This window comes from Oreochromis aureus, linkage group 5 (genome assembly GCF_013358895.1).
Source record: "Oreochromis aureus strain Israel breed Guangdong linkage group 5, ZZ_aureus, whole genome shotgun sequence".
NCBI classification, from domain to species: domain Eukaryota; kingdom Metazoa; phylum Chordata; class Actinopteri; order Cichliformes; family Cichlidae; genus Oreochromis; species Oreochromis aureus.
In genome coordinates, this window is record NC_052946.1 from 31522443 (window position 1) to 31548109 (window position 25667).

A 25667-nucleotide genomic window follows, 5' to 3' on the forward strand; every position below is an offset into this window, starting at 1 on the left:
AATTCACAACTGCAATTGCCCTTGAATTAGACCTGTGGAGAACAGATAACAATCTCCCGCATTTCAGTTACACACTTACAGTCTACATTAAAACCTCGGGCAACCTTGAAAAATACCATAAGCCATTCATACAGGCATGACTCATCACACATATCTTAGTATTAACTGTAATTACACATCACTACTCTTTTCAGCACCGGTGACATCTCCTTTACTGTTTAATCTATCTTTTTTTTGTATATGATATAAAACAGGAGAAACAGGATGTAATATTTAAAAATGAATTGTTGGAAGCAAACATGATCAGACACTGCTAAAACTCTGTCCTTCAGCATGTAGCATTTTGCTACAATCTGGATGTGATCGTTTGGGATATGAATGGTAACATTTATAAGTCTTTTATTTTCACAGCAATTTTTGAAGCTTTCATCTCAACAAGTTTAGACTATTGTAATTCACTTTTCACCGGTCAAAGGGCCATGTTCTGGCATCATCTCATCTAAAAGCCAGATGCCACACTTTTAACAAATTCAAAGAAACAAGACCCCATCACTCCCATTGTTGCTTCACTGTTTCAGAACTGATTTTAGACTTAAATTAATTAGTTAGCCCATTCTAACTGCTCCCGAAGCCTTACAAAAAGAAATTGCTCATTTTCTGCTCAAATCCTACAGCTGTGGAACTCTTTATAAGACAAACTGGAGTTTGTTGAAAGAAAGTCTGTTATTGTTCCCCTTTTAAGTCTGTTGAACACATCTGTCTCTATTGTATGCTTTTCTGTCTTCTTACTTAAATCTGTAGCTGTGTGCATCTGCATATTAACTCCCAGCACAGTTTATGTGCATAAATAGCCTCAAGTGTAAGTTTGTATATTTGTTTTTGTTCGTGTTCAGACTTGTGTGTTTGCTAATACAATATGTGTGTGTATTTGTGGTGTGTGTGTATGTGTGACAAAGGTTCGTGAACTCATGCACCCGACGTGGGGCTAGTGAGGAATAACTGCCATCTGCTCAGGCCTGAGGGAGTCCGCTGGCCACCCAGAGCTGCTCAGCCCTAACAGGTAGCCAGTGTGACATCTCAAACTCATCTCCAAACCACCAAACAGCAAATAATGAGGAGCAGACAGCTGGTCGATGGACGCTGCATGCCCCCCTCCCTATCCACACCAGGAAAAAAAAATCTGAAACGTCTACTGAGCTTTTCAGCAATATGGGCAGGACAATGGTGATAGTGCGTTTGGATACATGCTGCACTAGATCCTTATTGTTACAATCATACATTGTTAACCTTTATGGTTTATACGGCTTAAAAAGGCTTAAAATGAATGATCTTTGCCAGAGCGCTGAGACACACACACAAAAAGTGTGGCCACATTATTAAGCCTACAGATGGCAGTATTTCAGCTGAAACTTGTGCAGGCTGCTGTGAGCCTTTATATCAGCCAATGAATGAAAATACAACACAGAGAATTTGCTCTAAAACACGTGAATTCTTGCATTTCTTAGAGAATCACATACTGAGCAAGCGGGCCTAACCAGCGAGTAAACCGCTGCAACACAATTCCTTTTCCCATCGGAAGATGTGTGAATACATGATTCAAAATATACAGCCCATTTGTGCATATGGAAAGCAGTCATTTCACAAATGCATAAAGATCACAATCGTTTGACAAATAGGCCTATTTTGGTCGCTGACTTTATCTCCGTCCTGTGTGCTGTTGATAACACACAGTCTAGGTCCAGTTTGAATGGAATTGTAAGCGCATTTATAAGCCGGCTCTTTACCAAATGTTTTTGACGACTTTTCAGAATGAATCATTGTCAGTGTCCATCTCCACTGATGAACAAATGCGCAGGAACTTTTATTCGTCCGCTGGAATAAAAGACATAAAACAGGTATTTCAACGCGCCCAAGTTGTGCCAAAGGATGACGCGACGGAGGTTGGGTCTAAAAGCGCACATTGTACGTGAGGTGCAAGTGAACTGATGGGTGACTTCATGTAGCACCGGTATCCACACAGAGAGTGAGAGAGAGAGAGGGAGGGAGAGAGGTGGAGATGGGGTTGTGTGACAGCCTGTTACAGAAAATGATCAATCCCTGAACGAGGCGGGAGGGTCACTTGATATCGTCTCCTTCTCAGCGGCTGACAGGGAGATGCTCACTGCTGTCCAGATGACTTTACAAGCTGTGCGTCGCGTCTGCGCGTAGAATAAATTAACCGGCAGTTTATCTCGCTGTATTTGTCGTCCACACTCATTTAGCCCACTGACTGACTCACTGACTGAGACGCGGGACGTTTCTCCCAATATTCAAGCGAAATAACCGGATCTGCGCTACTCATGAATGAGTCTCCTGCTATTTCAAGGTGAGTAGGCTATCCTTTGCTGTTAGCAGCTGAGCGTCAGCTTGTAGTGCAGCTCTGCATTGTGCAGAAAGGTAAAGTTGTTAGACTTCACGCACCTTGGACGCCGTGAAAAGACGCGCAGCGAGCGTGGGCGTTATGATTTAGAATGCACGTGTTAATTGGACAAATTGCGGCTCTGCTGACCACCTGTAACAGCCAGCAGATGTGGGCTGATGCTCTGAAAACAAAGCAACTGTAAATGCCTCAGCTTCAGTACCAATCAGATCCACAGGCAAGAGCATTTCTGTATTAGATTTGATGGGAATGATTTTCTTATCAATAACTCTGCTTTAGACAAAGCCTGCTAAAGCCACCGGCTTGTGCAGATTTCCCCAAAACTCTTTACACATTTGGATTATTCTGGGCAGTTCATCAGATCATTGGTCATCAGGAGAATACCAGAGTGAAGTATTTAGCCTGGAGACAGTCAGCTCTCCGCTGCTGCCCTGCAGCCAGAGCTCGTGCTGCTTTGGCAGCCGGGGCAGAGCAGAAGCCACTGGGATGCTGATAAAGCTGGGCAAGAGCTGAGATGAAGCCTGAGTCTGAAAGAACTAAAGCACACACAGCTGCAGCGGTGCCAACTACAACAATGCTGTTCACTAAGTGCATCTTTGTTTGAGCTCTCCTCTGTATGGTGGTTGAGGGGGCGAGGAGCGGTTGTAGTTGGATTCACGGCTCTTTGACTCTCACCCCTCATGCAAACCAGATGAGCCCTTCTTCCCCCTGTATGCTCTTTCTGGTCTGGCTTATCTGGCCGGCCAGTTGGACTAGCTTTTATTCTCCTGGCCCCTCCAGAGTGGGAAAAGCCTCTCGTTGAGAGAGAGAGATTGGCTTCTCTTTTAGCGTGCTCTTGCCAGTCATGCGCTTCGGCATTTTATCAGTTGCCTGCTAATTTTAGAATTTAAATGAATCTCCACATTCTCTCTCTCTCTCTCTCTCTCTCTCTCTCTCTCTCTCTCTCTCTTGCAATTGACAACAATGAATTAAACTAAGGGTTTGGTTTATGATGATTCCTATTCTTCTGAGGTATAGTTGAGGATTACCCACTCCTAACTCCTCAGCTAAGCCATTTTAAAGCAAACAAAAAGACATACTTTGTGTCTTACACGATAAAGCTCTGTCTCTGAGATTTGTATTGTGACAGTAACACTTTCCAAGTTGCTGAGGATTATCCACAGTACTATCAGTTTTTGTGGGAACTATGTTTGTTAGGAAAACTGTAATAAAAAAAAAATATCCGGGATAGAATTTGTGGAAAAACAAGTTACTATTGAGGTTTTCACTCAGTGCCCATATTTTGGGGAGTAAGTGAAATTTCAGGGGAAGATTTCTAAAAGTACTGATATCAGTTAAAAAAAAGAACACTCATAAGTTGAAGAGATTAAACTTTGCTTCTGATTAGGTAAAATTAAAATTTTATTTTTTATTTTTTTAAGAATCTAAAAGTAAGCCAATGGGAAAAATCTATTTTTTTGGCAGTTTGATTTAATTGATCTATACAAATGGAATTACATACCATTTGATGTAATTCCCCCATCCGCATTTGTAGTGGTAGTTTCTTGTACTGAGGAAATATAGGTGAATTATTCTGGAGTCTTTTGACCCTAGAGGCAATGTTGGACCAGTGTAGGTGAAGTAATTTAGAGCATCTGTCTCTGTCATTTTCACCCACAAGCTAGGAGTTAAGTGTTATCTCAGACTTCTACAGAGATTAATGAGCTACTTTATGTTTGAGAAGATAGAAAAAAAAAGAAGAGGGATGCTTTATTACTACACTGCAAAAAACTGCTTGTGATTTAAAACAACTGCCAATTCAATCTGTGACATTGATTTTGAAGTAATTTGAATATCAGAGCGTGCAGCGTGGGTCAGGGGCAAAGGCGACGCACAGTTGCTCCAATAATACATCAGGCGAATTAGTGTATGTAACACAATTACACGGTGTGTGAGTGCACAGCAGCTCACTGCTACTGCCCATAGCTGGAGACCCCCCACCTCCGAGTCTCACCATCTCCACCCACCGCTACCCCCGGTTGCCTATGGAGACACTGATTAAACACGACTGTTCAGATGCTACAGCCTGCGGAAGAAGACGTCGAGCCTGCAGTTTGTGTGTGTGTGTGTGTTTGCACGTGTATACTGTACGCGTGTGAGTGTGCGTGTTATACGTGTGCCTATTTACTGGTGCGTCTTTGCATATGAGTGTATATTTGCTAAGAGAGGGAAGTGTGACGAGAGGGCTGCGATAACGGGGAGGAGAACAAACAGTGATATGAAATCGACACTGATGAGAGAGAGAAAGGAAAAAAAAGAAGGAAACGCAGAGAGAACAAAATACTGCAGATGAACAAGCACAGCCAATGTGCAATTGTCCTTAGTCTTTTCTCTCTTGCTTCCACCTTTCAGGCTTCATGCTTCCACTTATTTCAGTGTGTGATCCAGGCCTGGAGGGAGGTGCATATACAGTACATGTGGAGAAGAGTAACCTTACAGGGTTAGACAGGAGAGTAAAAAGTGGAAATAGCTAGGTAGCAGGGGTGAGAAGGACTAATAAAGGAAGAGAGAGGAAGAGAAGTGGTAACAAACAGTGGAGAGGAGAAGTGACAGGGAGGAGAGGAAAGTGTGCAGCTCACCTGCCAGATGGCAGCTTTGGCAGCGCTCAGCATGCAGTGATGGCGGTCTTGCAATATGGCGCATTGCCTCCAGATTGTCACACTGTTGTTGATACAAACAGTGCAATAACTTTGCTGATGTGTTTGTTTTGCATGATTTCTTTGGCACTTCTGTATTTAGACAGCATATGGCCATACAAAATAGATGACAAAGTTAAATGATGTCACATGATTTCTTTTTTAATCTGAAATGTATTGACTCTAGTTTTTCAGTTTGTAATCTGTTTTCTTATATTACGGATGAAATTCAGTTTAATGGCTCTGAAACCGCTGGACTAAAAAATTTCAGATGTCTGAAAAAGTTTACAGCATTAACAATAACTGGAGAATATTATAGGAAGTACAGGAACCAGTGTTTTTATAACTTAGCTCATATAATGGATCACAAACATCAGGATATCTCGGCTGCTTTTGTTGTAACTTTTATGATCGCTCTTGTGCTAAATTGCTGGGTTTTCTGCCTTTGAGGCAGATAATCATGCCAGACTTTGGTCATTTCAAAGCACACGTCTTTACTTCATATAGCTTACATACAAAATACCTGAAATATTTACTTGCCATTTAGTAAAATTTGGTTATGTTATTATATCTTATGGAACATGGAAAGAAATTGGTCTTTATGTGGTTGAGCTAAACCCATGTAACTTCCATCTCTTTTGTACCATTTCAACAAACTAATCATACTCGAATAACTTCTAAAACATGGCTTATTCTTCTTTCTTCCTTAGCTTTGTGAAGTGTTGTAGTGTAATTATCTATCACCCAATATGAAATCTGAAAGCACAAAGAAGCGACTATGACATTTGTGGTCTCTGGCAGCTCTTTGACCTACTGTTATTTTAAGATATATTTTTGAGTTTTGACTTAAGTCTATGGATAATAACTAGAGGTGATAAAGGCTACTACAGATTTTAATTAAGTGCTTGACAGGTGTAGCATCCATCCATCCATTCTTTCCTGCTTATCCTTGTCAGGGTCACGGGGGGCTAGACCCAGCTGACAGGTGAAGCAATGGCTTCAAAACCAAATGTTTTAAACATTAATTCAGCCTTTGAAAAAAAATTAAACCTTTCTTTACACCTTTAAAAAGGTAAAACATTTCTAGACCTACAGCAAAACTAATCTTAGTATGTGGTCAAGAATTAACATAGTATTATTTGGTAAGAACGCCCACTTCAACCAGTCAATAATCAGTTTAAAACCTGCCTTGATTATGACACAAGGTGAAAAATGTGACTTTTACCAGTGACAATTAAAATTAATCTCACCTGTGTCTATCTGGGAGACACAGGAGAGATGGGAGAAGAAACAACCCAATGACTGAAGCACATAATATGGAAAATACAATACAATGACCCCACCCTTCAAAAAAATCCCTAGAGGGATTAAGATATTTGATGTTTTTAATACTGAGTACTAAAACAGTTGAACTTTGATAGATGGATCAGGGAAAACCTGGGGCGTGGTATCATGCCCAAGGATGTTTCTACATGACTCTACATGTGGACTGAGGCAAGCCAACCCCAGTTCCCTGCCAGTTCTCAAAAAACAAGCAGCTGCTAAACGACGTAAACAGAGGTTTCAAGATTATATAAAATAAATCTGGCACTTCAAACTGGTGTCATTAGGGTTGCAGTAGTTAGCACTTACAGTCGTCTTTTGGCCTTTGCATGTCACTTTGTGGATTTCATCTGGTGCTCCAGTTTCCTCCCACATTCTAAAGAAACATATAAGACAGACTAACGACAAATCCAGGGTATGGTGTTTTGTAACCCTAGTTAGATAAGTGCCTAAAAAATGGACAGATGGCACCTTAAACCAAATTGCGCTGAATTATGAAACACCATCACCATTACAGAACACCGTCAAATTGCTTTTTTTTTTGCCACCTGGGAAAACAGAGTATTTGGGGCCACTTTGTAAAAGCCCTGCTTACGTTGGTCTTACAAAAAAGTAAATGACAAATGTCTGGAATAATGCCTCATAACATTAAATGACTACATCTGCAAAATTGTCCTCACCAGGTTATCTGCAACATAGAAGTCCAGACTGTCTGGACTACATCTAAGACTGCTGTATAGTGATCAGCCCTTGGCAGCTACAAACCAGGTGGGACTGAGCTTAATAGACTTGGAGTATTCAGTTTTAATTTGACAAGCAAATCCTATTAGGAAGGGCAAGTTGAGACGAAAGGAAACTGCATTATTCCTGCAGGAGTTGTGTTAAAGCATTAAAAAAAATGTAACGCATTTGCCATGAAGTGAATTTCTATTTGAGAGAAATTCACCTGCATTTGCACTTCTGGTAGAATTCTAACTCACTTGGTTACTTTACTTCAAACCAGGTTATTTCTATTTGTGGAAATTGAAGACATTTCTGTGAATTTTCTCAAATTCATGTGAGAGACTCAGGAAGTAGGATAGAATTTCTGACGGGTGGAATTAGAAAGAGGCCGGGCTGGATTGACCATAGAGTCTGACTGAGATAATCTGGGCAGATGCTTGTATTTGTACAGCTTTGGGGTGAATGGCCACCAAAGGCCTTATTTGCAGTGCGGATTAAATGTTAAATGGGTTTTGGAGTAGCAGATACTTAGAGGGAAAGTTGTTGTATAGTAGAACATGCACCATCTCTCCTCCTCTTTCCTGTTTTACTCTCCCTGACTCGCCGTCTATTGCGCTCTCCTCTTGCTCATAGTGATTTGTCAGCAGTCGAGGTAGCAGCTGTTCCTTTTGCATTGTAATTTCTTTGATCGTAATTATTCGTGCCAGCTACCTCCAACCTTGGCATCTCCCACCCCACGAAGCCATATGGGCAAAGAGGGAGGAAGCCGAGGAAACATACAGGCTTCTTTGGAATAAGTTCTTTGATTTCTGTGTGCAGTGGTGTGGGAATCATGGACATATGTGCTTCACAGCTTCAAATGTAGTCTGCATCACTGTGTTTGATTGCTTTTTCCCCATTCATACACTCAGTGGGGTCTAGTTTCTGCCAAATGTAAAGTCTTTTCCTTGTCAGGTCTCCTTGATTTATGCATGAGAAATCAATATGGTCCTGCACATCTGTAGAGTAAGTGAATCGGTCTGAGGAAAATATAGCTTTGCTTTAGAGAGAGCAATGTCAACCTGGCCAAAAAAAGAAGAAAAAAGGCAGATATATAAATGGGAACAGACAATAAAGCCATCCCTCTGAACATAAAGCTGGTAGTTAATATATTATCTTATAGTACAAATAACTAAACGGGTGAGCTGTTCTGTATTTGGTCCCCAGTCTTCATTTCACCATCTTCATTGTCTTTGTGCGGGTGCAGAAAGATAACTCCGAAACCTGGTCGAACACCCCTGTTTACTCCTTGCTCTGAGGCGATGTAGGTTACCACTACAGGCTCTAGCTGTGTGGCTCCAGAAGAAAGACAGCTCACTCTGTCTTCCTATGCGATTGCTGAATTATAGAAGACCCTCTATTGCACTTGAACTGCATGGGTTTTCATCACGGCGCTGGAGGTCACTTTGTCTTTCCCCTGTATGCTCATCATATATGCAACACGAGGGCCTCAGCAGTTGAGATGAGCCAGCTTGAGGTCACCATTAACCAGGGAAGACCGACAACGAGATTTATGGAAGAGGAGACAGAGCTGAGAAGAGGGAAGGGTGGAGAAAGGCATGCATGGTTAAATCTGACTGTGGCAGCAGTGCCCTTCATCTGGTCCCTGCTCTTAACAGCAATTTCAGATAAAGTACTGTATCTGCATGTATAATGCATATGCCCTGAGATAATGGAATGCATTGCAGAGGAGGCTGCTGACTGTGTTGTGGTGATCTGTTGGAATTGGTCCCCTATGTCACATTTACCACTGCCCAGGTTCTGCGCAGCATCCTGCAGTTATTAGAAGCCGAGCTAGTTGCGATGACATAGCGCTGTTTTACTGTTCCCCACGGACATCCTCCACTACTCTACCATCAAGAATTGTGGCTGGCTAGAGAGTCCTAAAGCCTGTAATATCTGCGCTGGCCAATAAACTAAACAACAAGCATGGAGAAAAGGAAATAATTGTTCTGTTTTTTATTATATAAAAAATGCTGGGACACGCAGACGTGCCAGTCGAGCTGCCAATGAAGCTAAATGAATTCACAGCAGTTTGCAGTGATTTCCAGGGAACAATTGCCTCCCAAAGTGTTAGTGCCATTAGTCTAAATACTGGTTTTAAGATTGCCCCCCTTCCAACTGGGCAAAGTGCTGCTCTTTGAATTTACATTGTAGAACATAATGATAAAAATTAACCATGGGCCAACTGTCATAAAATTTCACTGAGCAATATCAAAGTGAAGATATCCTGTGGGTGTCTGCAGTGTGAGCATCCAAGATACACATTATGTCCTCTGAGGCTCGAATCTGTGTTTGGGTGAGGGGGATTTTGAAGGCGGAGCCTATTGCCCTGGGCTTACCCTCTACAACACTGTGTCTGATAAAACACGATGGGCTGAACAGAAAACACTGCTTTTCTAATAAACTCCACCGGTCCCTTGTGATTCATTATGACATTCATTTAAAAGTCATTGTTAATAAAGACGGCATTTTCATGTCCTAATTCCCCGACTCATCATTGTAGGTACCAGCGACAGCCCCTGGCTCTGGCTTGCTGGCTCCCTCCTCCCTTCTGTGTCTGCCATGTTTGACCTACTTCTGTCTCCACAACATTGTAAACAGATCTACTAATTGCCTTCATTTATTCATTTGGAAGTCAAGTTCTGTTGCGACTGGCGCCCTTTCAGCCCATTCATGTGTGATGTGTACAACTAGCCCTCCCCCCAATGATGGGCCTGTGCGTATTTGACGAGAACCCCAGTCAAAAGTATCCCGTGTGGGTTTATATACTACAAGCTCAAACGTTCAGAAGAACTGCAGCTACATATTGTCCAACTCCAAAATGATGTCCTATAAGAAACTTATAAACTTCTATCAGCAGCCTCATCAGCACAAACCTACAGACACAAAAACCCTTCACGCTTGTGCACAGCCCGCTTGTAATCATAAAGACAGAAGCTGTTATGACTATTGTAGTTCAGACAGTTTTCCGCCCCCGTGGTCTTATACTGTTATTGGCTTTGTGCAGCCTTATAAATCTAGGCCACACAAAACAACAGCGACAAAAAGGAAAAAAAATTTTTATCACCTCTGATGTGAGTGACAATGACTCCTATTGTTGACTAAGTGTGAGCACCGAGAAGTATCTTCTGACCTTTAGAAATATCATGGCGCAGTCTGTCGACAGTGTTCTCAAATCTATAATCCAAAACATAAACAAGATAAACCTGAACACATGCTGCTTGTGCTAAATCTGTCCTTCTTTAAAGTATAAAAAAATCCTCTTGTATCATCTTGCTCTGAGTGTTTGGAAAGGCAACATCTCCAAAATATGAATGCTTTGCAAAAATATGTAGCTACCAGCAACAGCCCCTGGCCGAGTGAGCTGTGATGACAAACATGGATAAGAATGCTCAATTTAAGACTTCAACATAGATGTGACTATTAAATATGACTGCGAACAGAAAACCAAAACATAATTGCCCTAAACAGTTTACTTTACAACATTTATAGGCACCACCTCTAACCTTTTATTTCAGGCCACTTGTTGTTAAACCTCTCATCCCTTTAGTTTGAGAAGCTTTGTCTGAGGGGTTTCCACCACTTTGCCTGCCAGACCGCCTATAGTTCCAGGGAATACTGTATTTGTATTACATCATTCTTGAAGATAAATAATTTATCTCATCATCCTATCATCATCCCATGTTCATACAAATACTATATAACCAGCCTAAAAGGCTTAGTTTAGCTATAAAGCACAGCTTTAGCAATTCAGTGGTATTGGTTGATCTAAATGATCTAAACTTAATTAAACGGTGAATTCTTATTAAAGCATTTTATCGGTAAATTTGTATTTTAATACTTTTAACTTCATGTCAGTTCTTTTTGTGATGGTCACAATTGTGTTTTAACACAGTATCGCAAATCAATTAAGCCTCTGCCTACAAAGCTCTTCACTACTTCACAAAATATGCAAATCTTCAAGTAATAAGGTTTCCACATAATATCCTATCTGAATGTACTACAGTACTGACAGAAATGCTGACAAAACACATCTTTGTGCTGTCAAACTTGAGCGATGACTGAACATGATGCACATACTAACAAAGAAGAGACCCCTCTTTTAATTATTTGATCGCAACAGCAGTAACCATCCCGTCCGTCCCGTGAATCATGCTTAACAGGGTGCTACAGAAGCTATGACAGCATTTCGCCTCAATTAAAGCTGAACGAAAAGGATGGATTTGGTTCCACAGATCTTGATCCAGGTCAAAGGGTCATGTTTGCGGAGCACGAGAGACTGGCTTCTCCCTCCTCTGTGTTGTGATTGGTGCCCGCTGAGAGCTCACGTCCCCAGAGGCCTCAGCAAACCATGTTCCTGTGTGTGAGTGTGAATGAGTCACGTCTGGGCTGGAGCGTGTCTGAGTGGCGAGGCGGAGAATTCAGCAGGGAGGACTGCGCAGGGCGAAGAGCTGTCTCTATAATCCAGGGTAAACACTGAGCAGCATGACTGCACGCCTTAGACGTGACCAAAGCCGGCAGAACAGAAATGGATGAAACGACGAGGCTGCTGCTTGCCTGCATGCCTGCCCAGCTCCGTTTGCCACCAGCACTTCCTTAATTTCTCTTCTTGTTTTTCTCCCCTGTTTTGTAACTCCTTTGAGGATTTCACTCGAGACTCTCAGCACTGAATTAACCTGTGGGTGGCACTGCTGGTGTCTGTTGTTTAAGGTCAAGCCAGACTCGAGCCAACCTCTGTAAATATCATTTGGTCTGCTATTTGCTGCTAGACCTCAAGAGCGATGTCTTATTTATTATTTCCAGTTGAGGAAAGGTCATCACTTGAGTTTTTGATAAGATTACAATGCATATTACACCAAAGGTTTTAAGTTGGAAGTTTGTAGTGTGAGTTCAACCAGAGAAATCCAAAACAGAGACAAAGTAGAGACAGCTCCAGCTGAAGCACAAAAATCCCTTTTCTGTGGCAGCTCAAGAATTCAGTCACATTTTTCTAACTCTGCCACTTTCAAGCAGCTCTTAAGTGCATTACTTGACATTCCATTATTTAAAAGACTACAAAAAGAAGAAGAAAGATCTCGGGGAAAAAAAGGCTGTACTTCAAAAAGTAAAGTTTCGCAATTAGCACTAGTTCATGGTCATTGCTGAAAATAAGCACATGAATCTTGTTTATATTTCATTTTATCCAGATGCTTCATCCTCCAGTATTTCAATCACGCATGAGTACTGATTTCATCAGGTTTTCAGGATAAATGAAAACAGAAACTGGTTCATGGGCTCATCAGCTTGCAAAGCAGATGATCTGAGGGATTTTCAGAAAGAATTTGCTGGACAACATTTTGCCTTAAATAAAGATGTAAATATTAGAGCCAACATGTCCTGCCAAATCTAGGCTTTCTGAGAACTAATAAAAGAGATGTTTTTTGTGTCCAGTCAGGAAAAAAAAGGAAAGACTTCTCTGTTTTCTAAAGCAAAGGCAGCAAGGATAGCAGTGCGACTATGACTGATTCATTTCATGTCTTTATAAATGGAATCTGTTTTAAACAAACAAAAGCAAACACTAAACTTCAGATTTAAGAGCTCCAATACAGCGTGTGGCAGATATTACTCTTCGGTGGCCAATTACTGGTAGAGTTGCTCACACTGAGCCTGCCAAATTGAGCAGAGTAGGTCGGGACACTCAAGTGACTTCTCCCCCTGTGTGAGCACGGTGGGGACAGATGGGCAGGAGATGCTGGAGTGGAGCTGGAGTTGGCCCAGCCAGCTCAGTGTCAGTCCATCCGCTCTATCCCTGGCTCCAGCTCAACTCAGCCGGACATCCTGTTAGTCAGCCAATGGAGAGCACCCACCGCATCATGACCTCCGCATTAGGATCTGACATGGCTGTCTTCATTTAACCTTTACTTATACCAGGAAGTCTCACTGAGAAAACACCCTGCTTACGTTAGTTCCAGCCAAAAAAGGACAGTTTGCTTCCGAGCTAAAGTCTTCTAGGATTTGGCAGGATATACTTGGAGGAAACTTGAAGGCGTTTCAATTATTTTTATTTTTAAAGGATTGTTAGAAGAGTCTGAAGGTGCTTTTGGTGTAGTAACGGAGATAACAAAGGAGAGACAGAAACCACCTTTGAGTGTATGATTGGAGAAGCTTCAGGCAGCACACAGGCAGGATTTAGAGTGATGCAGGTGTTTTAATTTATGATGTCCTCCTATGCAGACAGTTTTATTACTCCTTTAATGGACATCGATGAAGTAACGGCATATGTGAAGCTACTTTATCTACGATGCTTGTGTTGCCATCATAAAACATCAGTCTTTATATAGAGGAAAAAAAAGACTCTTTTTATTGTAGATAAGCTTATTTTGTCTCGCCATATGGGAGACGAAAAGATATTTTATATGAACGTTATAACAGTGAAAAATAAATAAATTAAAAATGTACATCCATCAAACATTCATGTGGCTAACTCATCCATCTTTTTTGTCCGTCATGTGTTTGACGGACATTGTTTGTCCCCTGGAAATATTTACATAAAATATGCTAATGAAATTAAAAAGGGAAGTGTGAGAGTTGATGCTGCCAGGCTCTGAATCTCTAATGACTCCCTGCCATCCCTGGAAAAAGCCTGATTAATTTAGGAATGTCGGCCGCATTGGAGAGTGATTAATTCCTCCTGGATTCAACCATTTAAACGAACAAGGCAGAGGGGAGAAAGGAAAACAGGGAGCCCAAAATATGGATGCATAATTAATACATTTGGATCATTTAATTAGCCACCCAAACAGAGGGAACGCGCAGCTACATTGTGTCACTGCTTTGTTCAAGTAATAGGCCACAGTTAGTTCGCTCTTACAGAAAGGCGAATATAATGAGCCCCCCTGTTGATATGGGGAATATTGGACCATCTCTCAGGCTAGTAAATATGGGGAGACAGTTTGAACAAATGATTACTTGTTTCTTTGATGTCTCATGTGTCTGACTAAGCAGAGATAGAGGAGAAAACAAGACATTTCTAGGGTTTTAGTGCCTAACGATATCCTGAAAAGCAATCTTTCACACTTGAAAGAATCAAGGATTTTTTGAGATCTAAAACAAATGTCTATCTTTTCTTTTTCAGAATGATGTGAAGATCACTTGAGGAGAACAAGACCCCACTTGAGCTGATCTTTTCTCTGGACAATCCTGCTACTTGTTGACACACAATCCTGTTTGTCTGAGCTCAATACTTTTCAGAGCCACGTGGGGATGGGAACGTGCTTGTATAAAGGATGGACTTACTGCGGCCTCACTAAAGGTCACGGTCCTCTAAAGGTCATGTCATGGCCCCTGGCACTGTGGCTATTGACTCTAATCTCTGTGAATCAAAAGATGACTCTAGGACAGACTATGAACACCTTCCAATCAGAGAGGAGGGAGTGGTCGCTGAACCACTTGACTGTGCATCAGTCTACTGGGGCTTTGTACATTGGAGCTGTCAATCGAATTTACAAGTTGTCTTCTAATCTAACCCTCCTGGTGTCTCACGATACAGGACCAGAGTATGACAACAAAGCATGTTATCCTCCACTAATTGTCCAGCCCTGTTCTGAGCCTTTGGCCTCCACTGACAATGTTAACAAATTGTTGCTTATCGACTACTCTCACAACCGGCTGCTGGCCTGTGGCAGCCTCTACCAGGGCGTCTGTAAGCTGATGAGGCTGGATGATTTGTTCATCCTTGTGGAGCCCACGCATAAGAAAGAGCACTACCTGTCCAGTGACAACCAGACTGGGACGATGTATGGAGTTGTTGTACCCTCTCAGGGTCAGGATGCGACTTTATACATCGGCACTGCCGTAGGCGGAAAACAGGACTATTTTCCAACTATCTCCAGCCGAAAGCTGCCTCGTGACCCAGAATCCTCCGCCATGCTGGACTATGAGCTTCACACTGATTTTGTTTCGTCTCTGATTAAAATCCCCTCAGACACACTGGCTCTTGTGCCACACTTTGACATCTACTACATCTATGGCTTTGCCAGCAGCAGCTTTGTCTACTTCATGACTGTCCAGCCGGAGACTCCAGAGAACGGGATGCCTGCAGGTGGCTCCCCTGGCGACCTCTTTTACACATCCCGCATCATCCGCCTGTGCAAAGGTGACAAGAAGTTCCACTCGTATGTGTCACTTCCTGTGGGGTGCATTCACAGAGGCGAGGAATACCGTCTGCTGCAGGCAGCTTACCTGTCCAAGGCCGGCAGGGTTCTGGCTAAGTCGCTCAACATTAGTGCTCAAGAGGATGTGCTCTTTGCTGTGTTCTCAAAAGGACAGAAGCAGTACCACGACCCTCCAGATCACTCTGCTCTCTGCATCTTCACCATCCAGGACATCAACACCCGCATTAAGGAGCGGCTGCAGTCCTGCTACCAAGGAGAAGGAAATCTGGAGTTGCACTGGCTGCTGGGAAAGGACGTGCAGTGCACCAAGGCGGTAAGTAGATTTTAGGGAGAAATGCTGCTTTGAACCTCACATATTTAGCGAAAGTATCACACAGTAGTGTGTAGCAGTGATATACTGGAGCTGTACTGAAAGTTAGACTTGCAAGTGTGATTGCAGCCTAAACAGCTGATAGATAGGCAGTCTGTGCTATGCTGAAGACACTATTCAGGTTTCAAGATCCCATGAGAGCAGAAGAGCTGGAGGAGATTATTTCCACAATGCTAATCAGAGGAATTCTGTATTGAGCTCTGATTTCATTCAGGGGTTTAGGCACCGACTCCCACCTCCTTCTCCTCCCCTTTCTCTCCCTCTCTTTCCCCATCTCCCTCCTTCTGCTCTTGTCGCTGTCAGCATTTTTTGAACCCTCTGAGACCTGTTCTTGATCCTGAGAAAAAAAAGCCCTTTCTTGTGAATGTCCAAGTCTGTGCCTTTATAAAAGCTATAATTCTGCATAATGAGAGGCTTTCATGGAAGCAAGTTGAAAGTGAAGCATGAAAACAATGATATTCATCGCATGCGGTAAATCACTCTTGTGGTTCCCAACATGTACTTTGATTAAACCATGTCATCAAACAAATGAGATGTAATGTTATCCATAACACCAACCGAAACGCAAAAAAAAATCTCTCTCTCTGTATTCATATGCTGTATGTGTCTGTAATGTGTCTCATTGGATACTTTATTTCTCTGGTTACATAAATACTCAGTCAAATCAAGCACCAGTTGGGCATGGTGATGCATTAGGTATGATTTCTGTGGTCAATACAGTTTATATAAGTGTTCATACATGTAACAACATTGTATAGCCACGGCAGATCACCACTTGAAAAGCCCAAAACCTTTCCACACTGTCGATTCAGTGCTAAGAATGGCAGTTTCTGTTTCTGCTAGTTGCTGGGCAAATAAGATATAAAATTCCCAACGAATGATTGAGGCTTTAAATTGGCAGCTGGGTGCTTTAAGTGAAATGATAATTTTACTTAAAGTGTAAGAGGTGGGAACTCAGAGATTTTTACAGCTGACCCATTGGGGAGTTCCTTTTTTAAGGCACAAAATATCAATCATTCAAATTAAGTATTTAATAACAAATGGGACATGCAATTAACTGCTAAAGAAGCCTGTCTTATTTTTTGCGTTTGATCTGGAATTGAACTCACTGTACCTGTATTTTGTAAATCGCACGTAAAACTAATCAAACCTATGAGCACTATTTGGGGATTGGGCTCACATGCTATTTTGCCAAATATAGTAAATCTGGCCCTTGGTCATTCAATTCTCAAGTTGATCCTTTTAAAGTTTCCTCTAGGTCCACTTTTCCTTCCTGATAAGGGAACAACACAATGAATTGCCACAAAGAAGGCCTAAAGTTAGGTGAATGCAATTGAAAATGGCTTCACTGGGCATTAAGATGTTCTCAACACCAAACAGAGAGACCTACAGTATTTAATTCAATAGCAATCCATCACACTACTGTTAGCATGACAACATTTAACCAAAAGAAAAAAAAGGCAACTCTGCTACTTTAATAAAATTTGATCATTAGCCTAATGTGTTTCAGAAACAGAGGATAAAAAATAGCTGCTCTAAAAGGGTAGATTTATATATTAGGTGACAGGCAATTAGCAGAGGTTTGAGGTGCACGTTAGAAGATCAAGCAATCTAAAAATCTGAGAAAAAGACAAACTACACAGGGTCTCTGGTGCACACACTCTTGAGGTCAAATGCAAGTTTTTTTTCCAAGTGAAATACTGACCAGATATTGGAATCAGCATAAACGTCAGGGTTTCCTAAAACTTATGTGCTGTGTTAGATGCCATGGCAGTGCTCCAAAAGATGAGATAATTCATGTAAATCACAAAAGCCTGCCTAGTGGCACTACAAGAACAGTTAAACAATGACCGAAGTCCTGAAGACACACCATCTGGAAACTATAAACTAAACCAAAAGTATAAACCTAATAATAAGCCTGTATATTTCTTGTGCTAATCCATCTAGTGCAAGTTAAGAATCTTTACTGGATAAGTCACTGGCTGAGACCACATCCTCATTATTATTTGACAATGGTGGATGAAGAATCGTGAACTGATGGTGTGGTTTGAGGAAGGCCTGAGAGCGGACTGGCAGCGGCTCCTGAGCCAGGCAGATCCAGAAGTGAATGAAAAAAGGGGTTCGGGAAAATGAGAACGACACGTTTTAGTGAAGGAGGCCTATACAGACAAAGGACCAGAAGGGGAGTGTAGGAGCTGTGGTCCCGCTTCTAAAATTCAGATAAATTATCTTCACGTAAACTTTAACCTGGTGGTACTAGATTTGGGTGCAATTTCACAAATGTGTGCATCGAGTTTTAAATGTCACTCCATTCAATCATCAATTGCAAGTGTCACAACAGCAAGAGCAAAAGCAAAAGCATCAACTAAATTATAAAGATTAATCCCCAGAAGACCACAAAATCTGATGGAAGTCCAACAGTTGATGATTAAATTCAAACCAAAATGGTCAAAAAAGTGACCAAAGCAATTCTGCTTTTGGTACAACTACTAAATCCAGTATTAATTTACAGCATATATGTGTATGTGTCCCTTTTAGTGTACAGATAGGCATGTCATTAAAAATTCAGCAGCAGAATTTCAGATTGACTAATTGGCAATATGTGCAACACTTTTGTGGGTCCAGAGGGAATCTTGAAAATGAGAGATGGATCCTCTATTTCTTGTTTATAAGACTGGAGGTAAAGTCAATGAAAAGAAAGAACTGGGCAGCGGTGCGATATTAGATACATTTATGGTATGCTCACTTCATTGATCACATTCAGTTAAACTCAGGCACAAAGCCTGATAAAAGAAAAAGCTAATTTCAGGGCTAACGAATAATATATGCTTCAGAAATGGAGGATTTAAAACAACAATAAAAAAGCCCTAAAAGGGTAGATTTATATATTAAGTGACAGGCAATTAGCAAAAGTTTGAGGTGCATGTTAGAAGATGCAATAGGACTGCTAAGCATGCAGCTCTCTTTGATGCCTAATCAAAACCTAACATCTCTTGTGCTCTGTGATGTCAGATCAAGCGATCTAAAAATCACAGAAACAGGCGCAAAATACACGGCGTCTCTCGTGTTTGCCATCAGCAATTATTCTGCTCCGCAAATTTGCCCGCTCTGAGGCGTGTTCAGAAACCCGGCAGCACAAACCCTTTTGAAGTAATCATTTTTAACCCTGAAAATTGTGCGCTTAATGCATGTTAGGCTTACCATAAGTCACTCTGAGTTCTCCTCTTATATTCGCATGTGTCTACAGCAATTTCAGTCAGTTTCTGGCCCCCACTAGCTCTCCTCACCCTCTCTCATTACATCTACTTCCTCTCCTTATATCTGTCATACCCACTCCTCCTTCATTTCATTCTCACTGCTTTTCCATCCCTCCTCCTTTCACCTTTTCTCTGGTTCTCTTCCTCACTTCGTCTCAAAAACACACCTCTCTGCCATCATTATCTTAATCTTTTCTATATTTTCACCCGCACACCCTCCCTCTCTCCACGCAGCCTGTTCCCATTGATGATCACTTCTGCGGTCTGGATATAAACCAGCCCCTGGGGGGTTCCCAGCTGGTGTCAGGTCGGACAGTGTTCACTGAGAGCAGGGACAGGCTGACCTCTGTCACTTCCTACATCTATGGTGGACACAGTGTGGTCTTCCTGGGCACCAGGAGTGGACGACTTAAGAAGGTGAGTGCAGCTATACACTGACAGTCACTGGCAAACATGAGAGGATTTTTATCTTGTTTTAAAAAGAATGAAATCTGACATGCAACAACTGTATTGTTTGCGGTGAATTGGTAGATCTCAAGACATGGGAAAGATGAGAAGAGATTATGCATCTTTTGATGATTTACCAAGTTGTGTTTCTACACAAAACATATCAATGATTTCTTAAGGCTGCTCTGCCTCCTGTGATAATTGGCTCTTAGTTTGGTATCATGTGGTAACATGAAATACCATGTGAATGGCATGCCATGAAATTTTGTGTATTAACACTACATTTTGTTTTTGCTTCTGCATTTTTAAATGTATTTTTACATGATTAATTATGCCCTGTAACACTGAACTTACCGTCATGCTTAAAAAGTGCAAACATGACACAAAACATGCCCGTGGCATGCTCTTACACTACAATCCCATGGCATCGTGTTGCTCTTCTATAAAACTTTTGGGTGAATGATTAAAACAAAGGAAATGGGTAACTCATTCTGCCTCCATCATTCAAAGGGACTGACAAAACGAGACACTTCAAAATTAAATGTGTTGTACAGTATTTCAGGACTTCCCTTTTATAAATATTGGTAATTTACATACTTTTTAGTCACAAATGCTGTGTGTCTATTCAGCTTATCTTTAAACTTGACTTTTTTAAGTTCTAACATGAAAAACTCAAAGCTCCAAGCTCAAGCCGGGACTACAACACTGTGACAGGAGGTTCATTTCTCCACCGTGCAATCAGATATTCTGAGCTTAACTATCTCAATCCCATATTTGGCAGCTTTTTTAAACAAGCTTAGTAGAACTGCATGGCATGATCTGATATCGAACATCATAATTGCTGCTGCTCCAGGACCATCACAGGAGCTGAGCAGTTATGTGTTTGAGATGTCATATCTTTGTAACTCAGGGAAAAAAAAAAATGCTGCATGTTGCAGCCAGACTCCTTACAAGTTCTAGCAAGTGAGCTCACATTACCCCTATTTTATACTCCTCACACTGGCTCCCGGTCAATTTTAGAATGCTTTTTCTGTACTTATATACAGAGCACTAAATCGACTAGGTCCGGATCATTCATCTCAACATCTTATTAAACACACTACTGCTCGCAGTCTTCAGTCGCAGGATCAAAATTTATTAGTTCTTCCTACAAGATTGAAGACTAGCAGGGGCAGAGCCTTTCAGTCTGTTACACCTAGAGTCTACCACTCCAGCTACGTTTAGCTGACTCTGTGGACTCCTTCAAAAAGCATCTGAAAAGGCTTCTGTCTAACCAGGCCTTCTGCTGAGATTCTTTTTTCTTTCATTTATTACTTTTTAAATCCTGTAACATGGTGTCATACTGATAGCAATAGTTTTTTTTAAACAAGTTTTAAAAATGATTGCAATCATTTTGTTGTGCAGCGTTTTGTGACTTTATGTCAGTTAAAAGTGCTCTTCAAATAAAGCACTTGCATACTACTTACAATAAAAGACATTTGCCTTTAAGGGTTTCTGCCAGAAAAGCGTCTTAAGATATAGTTAACACTGTGCAAGGATATGTGTTAATGCAAACTATGATATTTAAACATAACCGATCAGTTTTAGCATCTAAACTTACCCAGACATTGATTGACAGTAACTTAATAGTCCACAAAGTCTAAAAATAATATCTCCACATTGGACACAAACCCCCACCGTCACATTTTTCTCTGCAGGAAGTGCTAAACTTCGGTATTTTGCCTGACTTGCAAAGCTGTGACTGGTCAGTTCAAGTGATGGATGGAGCAACGTTAACATTATATTGTAGAAGCAAAGCAGATACTGTTATATCAGATACATCTGCTGACACGACAAATTTTTTATATGTAAAATTACCAAATTTATCAAAATCTCTGCGATATATGCCGCTGAAATACAGCACGTCTGGCAGCTTTTGTGTCTCACCCACGCTGATGAAATAATGATCCCTAATCCATTAACAGAAATTCATGCAATAATCTGTTCAATTAATGATCTAATTAGCATAACTGGTTTTGTTAAGTATATCATGGTTATTATGGTAGGAGGACATTACGCAGCTGAACAAAGGTACAGCAGGACCACATTTTGTGCTTCAGCCCTCAGACAGTTGCTCTTAGTCGAGAACAAATTGATGTAAATCTCCATCCATGACTACTTGAGCCAAAACTGAAGCGCACGTCTGTTCCTTCAGTTCCTTTGTGTTAAAGTAAAAGGACATTATGCAGCTGTAGTGGCTCTTGTTTAACAGTGCCCTGGTGGATTTTGGTTTGAATAGCTTTTAGCATTACAAATTACTTCGAGGACCACTTCACTGATTTAGAAAATTATTTTGCCCCGTTTAATAAGAATTTTTTCATGTTTCTAAACATAATTAAATGTACCTAAGTGTTCATGTTGCTCCCTAAAACTTCAAAAACACGTGTGTTCTCTGCTTCTATGATTTCCAATTCTTTTCAATTCCAGGATTCAGCCTCATGGTTATAGTGCCTTGTATGAATGTCTTAAAATCTAATGTTAATTTTCTTTTACAGATAAGTTGGTGATATGAAACACTTTTTTCGTAAAAGGCAAAAGACACCAAATAAATTTTAAACCGACTAGTATTTCCTGTGCAAATCAGATGTATATTTTTTTTAAATCATTCTGAGCTACTAACCTCAGTTGCTGTCAAAAAACTGCTAAAACACACATAACTGTTTCACATTTACACTGGGTGACATGTTTCTTTATAACAGTGAACACAAGCTCTGTAGTTTATTTTGAGTCATTCAGCAAATATCATTCTGTTCCCTTATATAACACAGCAAATCTGCATCCGAACATAGCCTGCGACAAATTCTCTTTTTACACTTGTTTGAGTAGCACTGGCTTAACTATGGCTCCTAGCTATTTTAAGAACAGCCTTTTAAAGATTTAATTTTTTAGAAACAAGGTCAAAAGCCTTAGACAAACACAGTCCAGGGTCAAATGCTTTAACAGTCTGACTAAGTCACTGTGGATTTTGATATTTTCTTTGTAATCACCACAAATCTTTTTTTTTTTTTTTTGTGCCGTCCACATAATCACAGAATCCCTGAGCAACCTTGGTACCAGCTGCCGTGCCAAAAATAAAATGCAGAACACGAGCTAACTGGCACCCCAGTTCACGCCTCTCACACATATCTGCCGTGCGCGTTAGCACTGGAAAGCCTAACAAGCGCTGGCAGGAAAACGACGTTGTACATGAGCACGACTTATTTCTCTACAGTGACAGTAAACACAACACATGGGCCAGCCAATAACTGTGCTACATAATTAGAGCTTAAAAAGATATTCATGGCTGAAGAACAGAGAGCCTCTGGTTGTAGAGTTCCTAGCTCTTCTACCAAACAGATACCAACAAAGAAACTCTCTCTGAAAAGGGCACAAGTGTACTTCGGGTGACTGTTTAAAAGGGGATGATAGTGCACACTTACAGACAGTCTTCATGTTTTTACACATTTCGGCACATTAGACAACTGACAGAGTCAATAAACGGTTAATAAACGGTGGCAAAGCTTGTTGTTTTATCTAATTGGCAGTCCAAAAACACAAAAATATAATCTGTTTATTTAATTTGAAAAAGACAACAATCTTCATATCTGAAACTGACTCAAAATAATCGACTGGATACCAAAAAAGTTTTTCTATTTATCATTCATTTATCATTTTTACTTTACGGTAGACTAATGGACAAGCTTGTCAAATATTTGTTTTTAGAAAATATTTTTTTAAACTCTCAGGTGCAGGCCAAGTATACTAAGCCCTTCACAGTCTATTGCATGTGTAACTACCCATCAAGATAAGCCTAAAAGAAATTCAGCTGAACCTGCCCTGATGAGGCAGGCGGGGAGGCAAGCAAAGAAAAGCAATCAAACACAAATGCTCGCTAAATATGTTGCTGAATTGATTGACAAAAATCACACAAGTATGAACTACTCAATTCTTCAAGATTGATGTGTTTGTCCAGTCCTGCAGACCACAGGATGACCCCCTTCTGTGGAGTTCATAAAGTTGATTCAGCTCATTGTCCGTCATATTTTGTACTGTAGCAAGTTATTATAATCAAGTTCCTATAAAGCTCATTCTTCTGATCTAACTGAATTGACTTGTTGGGACTGCAGGCTCTGGTTCCTGCACAGTTGTAGAGCATGCAGCTGACTGAGGAAATGTGTGAGAGGACTGTTGTGACATTAGCCTGGGGGCCTCAGTCTTATGAGGAGCAATCTGTCTGACACACAACGCACACACACACACTGGTCCAGACTGGGGGCACAGATAGCATCACTGCAGCTCTTTCATTTGATGAGCCATCGGGGAAAAAGACAAGATAGGCTGACAGTGGAGGAGAGAGAGAAAGAGAAAACAGTCAGGCAATGTGAGACAAAGAAAGAAGGATGACCACTGGGGAAAAAGGAGAAGCAACAGATATGGAGGAAGAAAGGCAGGGATATTAAGTGGAAAAAAAACAAGGACAGATTAAGAATGCAGGGGAAGTAAGACTGGCGAAAAAATAAAAATAAAACACCGAGAGGAAGGGAGACTTTGTGTTTGTTCAGGAGGTAAGCATTAAGTTTTGGGTGAGCAGTAGTAATCCATCGTTACCTCTGTTAAGTGCAGCCTTTAAAGGCCAGATTTTGCCATTAAGCTGACAGAACATGCAGGCATGATTCAGACTCCCAGGAGCCTCTAAGGAGCACAGGGTCACCTCTCCAATCCTATTCTATCACCCCCAAATGGACAGTCTCAGTGGAAATGGGGCATGACAATAAATACCATGAGTGGATCACTGCAGCAGCAGGGCCATAGCAAAGGTCAAGCCTGCCACAGAAAGGGTGTAACCAGGGTGAAAGGTCACCAAGATAACCATCTTAGTATCCAGGCTCCGTCCAGCATATGGATGCGCTCATCAATGTGTCTCGATTAGACTGCTCCTGTTCCAGCTATAATAGGACATTTCAATCATCATCTGCTACAGCTTTGTAGCCATAGGTGGTTGATTTTAGTGAAGTAATATGACCCTGTGGGTGACTCGAGGCTGAACACAAAATGGGGCTTTTACACTTAGCAGGATGTATGCTAATGAGGTGAATCCGGATAGAAGTGATTATCTCATCCTGATCCTTATTAAAATGTATTCTGGTCTCAAGGTATGAGGTACAGAAACAGTAGATGCAACTTTCAGTGGCACAAATACTGTCTCACACCAAGGTTCTAACAATTTCTGTGCAACAATGACGCACATTTATCCGAATTCAGTGGTTCTGTTTTGCTCATGTGATGCTCTGGAACAAATCTGAACAGCTTCACAAAGACTGTCCCTGAGCTTTCAGAAACAAAGAATCTCTTTAGTCTACACACAGTGATTTCATGTCTGTTTAAACAAACACTGAAAGAAACACTGAAAACTTATACGTGGGAAATGGAGAGAGTGGAGAAACGATTTAAAGTGCAAGCCTTAGGATGGACCGAATGAAATAAATGATTATCACCGATCGAATAACTAGTTTTATTGTGCCTTTCTTGGCAGTATGTTCTGAAATATTGCAAGTTAACAAGACACTTCTTTGTCAAGTCGTGAGGTGAAGGTGATCAATCCTTAACAGTGTTTCACACCCTCGATATGGTGAGGCTGAATTTTTACCACCAGGTTTCCATACATACATAGACCCCACAGTAATACAGAGAAAACCCCAACAATCAAACAACCCCCCATGATCAAGCACTTGGCGACAGTGGGAAGGAAAAACTCCCTTTAAGAAAGAAGAAACTCCCACTAGACCAATTGGGGGTGTGGGGAGTGTTAATTGTAATGTCTTTCTCTGTCATGAATGCACTTATCCTAAATATGCCATGTGCATAAAGAAGATTTCTGAAAGGATAATCAACAAAACTAACATGACTTCCTTGTTTAAAGCATAATGTTAAATCGTAAATAGTCAAAAGTGGTGTTTTATCCTGGTAGAATCCTGTACAGTGATATTGTTACTTACAGGCATGTCTACTGTTATCAGTTAGGTTGATGAAATCATTAACTCGTCTCAGAAAAATAAAATGACTAAACTAGCTTTAAGAAGATTAAATAATTGTTGGAGTAAAGAGGATACAAAGCTCACTGTAGGAGCCATTTTCGTGTTTGTGTGCCTCTAGTTGTCCCTTTTTGTGTTTGTAAGTGATTGCATTTAAGGCAGGAACATTTAATTAGGGTTGGGTGTTGTTGGTCGAAAGGACCAAACA

The 25667-nt window shown here is 41.0% G+C and overlaps 1 protein-coding gene across 1 annotated transcript in view; it reads left to right on the forward strand.

Annotated features, from left to right (window-relative positions):
- The first annotated feature begins 2068 nt into the window (after positions 1–2068).
- LOC116320294 (plexin-A2-like) overlaps positions 2069–25667 on the forward strand; it is an 80238-nt gene continuing 56639 nt past the window's right edge. The window contains exons 1-3 of the mRNA XM_031739860.2: positions 2069–2365; positions 14297–15648; positions 19197–19379. Coding sequence (XP_031595720.2) covers positions 14425–15648; positions 19197–19379 — 1407 coding nt within the window. The 5' untranslated portion in view covers positions 2069–2365; positions 14297–14424. The remainder of the gene's footprint in view (positions 2366–14296; positions 15649–19196; positions 19380–25667) is intronic.